Source organism: Micropterus dolomieu, linkage group LG18 (genome assembly GCF_021292245.1).
Source record: "Micropterus dolomieu isolate WLL.071019.BEF.003 ecotype Adirondacks linkage group LG18, ASM2129224v1, whole genome shotgun sequence".
Taxonomy (NCBI): domain Eukaryota; kingdom Metazoa; phylum Chordata; class Actinopteri; order Centrarchiformes; family Centrarchidae; genus Micropterus; species Micropterus dolomieu.
This window is the reverse complement of record NC_060167.1, coordinates 23,771,649-23,778,899: the sequence shown is the minus strand read 5'-3', so window position 1 is coordinate 23,778,899 and position 7,251 is coordinate 23,771,649. Positions and strand designations below refer to the sequence as shown.

The 7,251-nt window shown below is 41.6% G+C and overlaps 1 protein-coding gene across 1 annotated transcript; it reads left to right on the top strand.

Moving 5' to 3' along the window:
• Nucleotides 1–1,925: 1,925 nt before the first annotated feature.
• Nucleotides 1,926–6,296, top strand: smug1 (single-strand-selective monofunctional uracil-DNA glycosylase 1). Its single transcript, XM_046076532.1, has 2 exons — nucleotides 1,926–2,401; nucleotides 4,673–6,296. The coding sequence occupies exons 1-2, from the start codon at nucleotides 2,075–2,077 to the stop codon at nucleotides 5,201–5,203; spliced, it is 858 nt and encodes a 285-aa protein (XP_045932488.1). The 5' UTR covers nucleotides 1,926–2,074; the 3' UTR covers nucleotides 5,204–6,296.
• The last annotated feature ends 955 nt before the right edge of the window (nucleotides 6,297–7,251 follow it).

The window sequence follows — 7,251 nt, the reverse complement described above, 5'->3', positions numbered from 1 at the left end:
GGAACCTAGTATTTATTTTCATTCTTTTAATTAGGCTAAACAGTAACAACAATGTACACCGATCAGCCATAACATGATGACCACTTGCCTAATATTATGTAGGCCCCCCTTTTGGCCACCAAAACAGCCCTAATCCATTGAGGGATGGACTGCACTAAACCTCTGAAGGTGTGCTGTGGTATCTGGCAAACTATCTGGAAGACGTTGGCAGCAGGTCCGTTAAGTCCTGGAAGTTGCGAGGTGGTGCCTCCATGGATCAGACACAACCCACAGATGCTCGGTTGGATTGAGATCTGTGAAATTTGAACTCGTTGTGTTCCTCAAACCATTCCTGAATTTTTGCTTTGTGGCAGGGAACATTATCCTGCTGAAAGAGGCGACTGCCATCAGGGAATACCATTTCCATGAAAGGGTGTACATAGTCTGCAACAATGCTTAGGTAGGAGCTATGTGTCAAATTAACCACATGAATGGCAGGAACCAAGGTTTTCTACAGAACATTGCACAAAGCATCACACTGCCTCTGCAGTCTTGCCTTCTTCCTATAGTGCATGCTGGTGCACTGTGTTCCCCAGGTAAGCGATGAACACGCACCCGGCCATCCAAGTGATGTAAAAGAAAATGTGATTCATCAGACCAGGCCACCATCTTCCATTGGTCCGTGGTCCAGTTGTGACGCACACGTGCCCATTGTAGGTGTTTTAAACAGTTGACAGGGGCCCACATGGGCACCCTGACTGGTCTGGTGCTATGCAGCCCCGTATGCAACATACTGTCATGCACTGTGTGTTCTGACACCTGTTCTGATCAGAAACAGCATCAACTTTTCAGCAATTTCACCTATAAGCTCATCTGTTGGATCAGACCACATGGCTTTGCTCTCCATATGATGTGACTCTGTCGCCAGTTCACCACTTTTGCTTCCTTGGACAACTTTTGAAAAGGACAGACCACTGCAGACTGGAAACATCCCACAGGAGCTGCAGTTTTGGAGATGCTCTGACCCACTGGTGTAGCCATCATAATTTGGCTCATATCCTTATGCTTGCCCATTTTTCCTGCTTTTAACACACAACTTTGAGGACAATATGTTCACTTGTTGCCTAATATATCCCACCCACTGACAAGTGCCACGGTAACAAGATCATCAGTGTTATTCACTTTGCCTATAAGTGGTCATAATGTTATGGCTAATTGGTGTATGTGCTCCCCTTTTAAATAATTTTCATAAACAATGGCATACATAAATTCGGTATGTCCTGAAATATATCAAAACAGCATTTTAAAGAGACTATCACTTTCAATAACCTTCCTGCAATAATACAGCACATATATTAACTTACATTTGGAACCGCAACCTTCTATTAATTAGATTCAAGAACTTCATTGTCATTGTACAAGCACAACGGAAACAAGTCAACCAAATGGTGCATTTGTGTTGAGATAATTAAAGACAACACAAACCACTCAGAAGGTTTTGACTACATGCCAGAGGCTTATGAGGTTGCTGTTAAAATGTCACAGTTTGCTTCTTAATGGAGAAGGGCAGCTGTGGTGAGCTTTGATTAATCAGTGAGAACGGATTCAATTTGTGACTCCATTTCACAGAAATCCTTGGATACTATTAAAAAATATGGTTAATATATCCAAATCTATCTAAATTCCAGTGAATAATTTAAATTGTATTTCGTGTGACTGTGAGGACAAGCGGCTGATTTTGATTCATTTAATGTGTGACCTGGCAGAAATGAACATGACAGATGTCCTTTTTGTCTTTGTGGTCGCTGTGTGCGCACCACGACACTTTTCCATTAAGGTCCGGCGACCTCACTTCGCTGTAATGACACCAGTATGCTGTAGAGGGCAGCAGCCGCTTTGACTGCAGGCAGGAGACAAACACGCAGGAAGGTGTAGAGGAAGACAATGCTATGTTGTTGCCATACACTATGGTTGGTGCACAAAGTTTGTTTATAACAAACCCGAACCACAGGAAGCCTCCAGCACAGTGCGTTATCGGTATCGAAACTTGTCAAACCGGTAGGCCTACTCATTCAATACGCTTAGTATAAAAAAAATGTCGGATGACAAGACATCTGCGGATGAAAAGCTCGCTTGTGGAGATGGGGAGAAGCCTTCCTGTGACCAGGAGGAGCAGTGGTTTAACGTCAAACCGGTACCGGAGGTCAACGTGAGCCCCTCCTCCAGATTCCTGCAGGCTGAACTGGAGCTGAACATCCACCTGCGTCGGCTGACCTTCAGCGAGCCTGTCCGGTACATTTACAACCCGCTGGAGTACGCCTGGGACACCCACCGCTGCTACGTGGAGAAGTACTGTCAGGGCGGACAAAGGATCCTGTTTTTGGGGATGAATCCAGGACCTTTCGGCATGGCACAGACCGGGGTGAGCACAGCATTAAGATGAATGTACATTTGATTTCATTTAGCATGTTAAACTGGTTGATCAGCACAGGAGTATGGATAGCGCACCGATGGTCTTCACTCATTGGCTGTGAATGCGGAAACAACCCAAACAATAACAAGCCTGGTCTTTAAACTGTGGCTGCCTCTCCTCGCCTGAAAACACGAGTCATCAGTCACATTTGACCGTTTCCCTTCCTTTCTTTAATGTGTACATGCGACCCACCACCAGTGGCGGTTCTAGACCTAATTTATTGAGGGGACCAGGCTGGGGCCAGTTGTTTTGTCTGAAGGGCACATTCAAGTTTGCAAAATTTCTTGTTTAGTTATAATGTAATGTTTTAGTATGTTTCAGTAACAGGATCTTTTCAGTAACTTAGTTATAGTTGTATTAAATTACATTATTCAAAAAAACAACAACATTCCTGTTAACTTCAGCTCAAGTTACAGTACATTCTTTGATGCAACACGTCTTTGTAAGGCTTAATGAACAGTAAAAGCTCTAGTGTACTAGACATTCTCTCGATCCCAGTTTGTGTTTTGTATTCCACTATAACTATATTTGCTAGGAAACAACAAATGTCTCCATATTCACCCCTTTTATTAGTCCTGATGTGAAGTATACACAAAAGTAATCATCTCTTATAAAGGGGGGATATGTTTTATGGCAGGTTGAAACCCATCTCATACAGTCTGAAATAATATGTACCCCAATATAATCTGTGCTAGGAAAATAGAAACTTCTCCATATTCACCCCTGTTATTAGTCATGATGTGTATATACAGTATACACAGAATGAAATACTTGATGATAGGCCATCATCTGTGCATTATGGAGGGGGATACATATTTTGGCAGACTGCATGTACAGCCTGGTAGGACCAGTAGGCTACTGCTTTCTGTGTATGAAAAGTGCTTTTTAAATGCAATGCATTATTAAATTGGTATGATAATTTACCCTTTAAGGAGGGGGACTGAGAACAATTTCCAGCAATATCCTAAGGATATCCATGCACTGGAAACATGGATTACAAGGACAAAATATTGTCTACAATGCTGCATTCAGTTTAATATACATTTCAAGTCCAGTAGATGTAACGTTGAAGCGAGCAATGTGTTAAACTGATTACAGTGATCTTGATTTTACAGTATCGATAGCATAGATATTTGTAGGAGCAGTTTACTTGAAAAAGGTGATGGTCTGTCTAGATCTAGCTTCCAAATAGTAACATGGATGACTAATCAACTACGTGTTATAACATCGTCAGACTATCGCAAAATAACTGTTTGCTTTAGGAGGGAAACTGAAAGTCGTTTTGTTTATACATTCTCAATTCAGTGCAGTCAGAATCAGAAATACTTTATTGATCCCCAAGGGGAAAGTCTTTGTCACACTTGTCAAGGCATAGCAGTGAATAATACGCACTGGCCCCTGTTGGCTCCCCCCCAAAACTGCCCCAGCCCACCACTGTTTTCATTTTATTTGTATTTTACCATTAAACATCATGAAGCCAAATGTCATGCATATTCTGACATTGGCTGAATTACCAACTGGGCTAAGCAGGCACCTTCCCTGGGGCCCCCAGACCAGCAGGGGCCCCGAAAACCCCTATAAGCGGCTATTGTGTGTCAGCTGGTTTAGGATGTTATTAACTGCAACTTTGTCTGGACACATGCGCTAGCTTGAGGAACTTAAACCAAGTGAATCTTGCATCATTATCCGTCTTCATTACCTGTCCTTTAAATGAACATATATCACACTCCTACATAAATTTGGTTTAGCGTGGTTTGAATGCTCCGTACTTGTATAGCGCCTTTCTAGTCTTTTCGACCGCTTTTTCACCACTGAGCCTAAGTGCTCAAACAGAAACTAACATTCACACACAGGCGGAAGAGCCACCAGGGGCAATTCGGGGTTCAGTATCTTGCCACTTCGACATGCAGCCTGGGGGAGCCGGGATTGAACCACCAACCTTCCGCTTAACGGCCAACCCGCTCTATCTCCTGAGTCAAATGGGGCCCATAACTCATTTTTGCCCCATAATGGCTTAATCTGGCCATGTGTAAAATTAGGTCAAAATTTCATTTATTTCACGAGGTAATCATCTTCTATCTTGCTCCTGTAGTTAATACATACTAATGCTGCTTTTCTGGTGCATGCGATATCAGTTGGACTCCCAGTTTGAGCTATATTTTCCCAGTTTTCATGTGTCTCATGTGTGAAAAAAAGCTGAAAAGAGTTTTCTTTACACAGGTCCCCTTTGGTGAAATAAGGTCAGTTGTTGATTGGCTGAAGATCACGGGCGAGGTCGGACATCCTCCCGACGAGCATCCAAAGCGACGGATCACAGGACTTGCCTGCACACAGAGAGAAGTGAGCGGCGCACGTTTCTGGGGCTTCTTCAGAAAGCTGTGTGGTGAACCAGCACTGTTCTTCCAGCACTGCTTTGTGCACAACCTCTGCCCGCTCATTTTCATGAGTGCCAGCGGGAAGAATTTAACCCCTCCTGAGCTTCTTGCAGGTGAGCGGGAGGAACTCCTGAAGCTGTGCGACACTGCACTGTGCCAGGTGGTAGAGGCACTGGGCGTCTCCATGGTGATCGGGGTTGGGAGGGTGGCTGAGCAGCGAGCGCGGCGTGCTTTGTCTGCTGCGGGTGTCAATGTGCAAGTTGAAGGCATCATGCACCCGTCGCCCAGAAACCCACTAGCCAATAAGGGCTGGGAGGAAGTAGCCAAAGCCAAGCTGACAGAACTTGATGTCATGGCGCTGCTGAACAAAAGCTGAGCTAATCATCCTTCTGACACTTGCCTTATCAGTGGATGCATGAAGTGTGCCCACAATGGACCAGGATATGAGGAGGTAAAGTAAGAGACTCAGTGTATGTGTGATTTAATCAATGGTTCAATGTACTGCTAAAAAGTACAGACTCACATTTCTCCTCACAGTCTGTGTGTCCGGGCTTCAGTGACAGTGGCAGCAAGAAGCTCAAAGGAGAGCATGTAATACACTAATGCCTTTCACCTCTGTCATCCCTTATGCTGTAAAGACATGAACGTTTCCTTCTCATGGAAAGGTCCGTCTGTCGGTTCATTTGAGATGGGTTTATTTTACGGATCAGTGCATTCATTCATTCTAACAAATGTGTTAACTAATGATGATACACATCGGGACACACAATGGCATGACCATGAAAAATAAATTTCCAAATTCAGTACCCTGAATGTACATTTTAATTTACCTGCAAAAGGTATCAATTTAGCAAGTTGAACAATTGTCTTTATAAACTTTCTGCATACATTGTATGCTGCTCTTACTAGTATGTATTGTCAGTTGTAGATCTGTAGTTGATGCTCTGTTGATGCTTGTATGTTGTTCCTCAAATGTAAGTCGCTTTGGATAAAAGCTTCTGCCAAATGAGTAAATGTAATGTAAATGTAAATGTATTAAAAAAAAAAAGGTCTTGCATGTTCTATGTTTCCAGAAGAGGTATAGGTTGTGATGGTGCAGTCCTCAGGGGAGCAAAACAAGTACAGGCTTTACAGGCCTACTGTAGCTTTTGAATTTTCTTTGGTATTTATTTTTTTTAAAAGTCTTTTTAATTGCCATTGGTGTTTTATATGATTACACACTGATTTTATCCACAATTTTACTCACTGTATATTTCTGGTTTCTACTCAAGTGGAAGTTTTCCCTGTTGGTGGACTTTGACATGTCACTGTATTTAAAGAAAAAAGAAAAAGAAGTAAATAAGGCACTTAATGTTGTCTAAATTCCATTTAGCCGTTTCAGTTTCAGGGCCCTGGTATTGTTCATGATAGCTTACTGTTACACTGTCATGTCTTATTGGGACACTTGAATAAAATGAAGCTATCTTTAATATTAATAACTCTTTTTTGCTACAAGTCAAAATGTTAGCTGTGAAAACGCTATCTGGCTGGCCAGTACAACCTGCTGACATTGCCAGCCCTTTAGCGAATAGCAGTTAATGTTTGATTTTTCAGACAGATTTTGTAAGCCTCTGATTTATCATTCTACACATCGGAGATGGAAAAAGCTCTGGATTTGACTGAGATATGAATAAAATTAGTGGAGACCTTTTGAGAAAGTTCCTTTTCTCAGCAGCTATTGCCTGCCCATAAGTGCAAGCAGGAACCTAAATCACATTTTCCACCAATGCTGCATGGAGAGCAGAATTTTCCCTTAGGCAGAAGCCCTGAGGGGGACAAGGTGTCATGCAGTAAAGTTTTTGGGACAGAAAATGGGAGGGCAAGTGATTCATTGTAAAAATCTCACTGTAAACCCGAATAAGTTCAGAATACTACTACTACTTACTAAGTAGTGGTAATAATTTGAGTAAACCTTAAATACATTTTTAAAACCTTTAATTTCTGCAGTGAAGTTACATTGATTCACTGATGCTTATTAAAATTAAATTCCACTAATTCTTTACTCAATAAATGTAATTGTGCATACTCTGAGGGAAATCTACTCAAAAAATTAATTGTGCTAGACTCAAATACTAATGAAACTCAACAAAAGTACTACTAGTCAACTTAAAATTTACAAAATGCCCATTTTCAGATAGTAGTCCTCAAAAATACAAATATAACTCCATTATTCAAAACTTTAAACATCTTCTGTCATTTCTACATTTAACAGACACAAAATAAGGTACATCTTGCATAAAGCTGACAAACTAATTGACTGCTTGATCGCAATTAACCAGCAACAACTTTGGTAATCAATTTGTTTTTATTCTTTTCTGCAATAATGTTGATCATTCTCTGTTTCCAGATTCTTAATGAGATTTTTTGGTGTTCAGTGATAATAAC

What these genes read in the sequence shown, in the direction of transcription:
- smug1 (XM_046076532.1), top strand. Translation starts at nt 2,075, where the DNA reads ATGTCGGATGACAAGACATCTGCGGATGAAAAGCTCGCTTGTGGAGAT. An exon ending in TCGGCATGGCACAGACCGGG is followed by an intron (nt 2,402 to 4,672) that starts GTGAGCACAGCA and finishes TTCTTTACACAG; the next exon opens with GTCCCCTTTGGTGAAATAAG.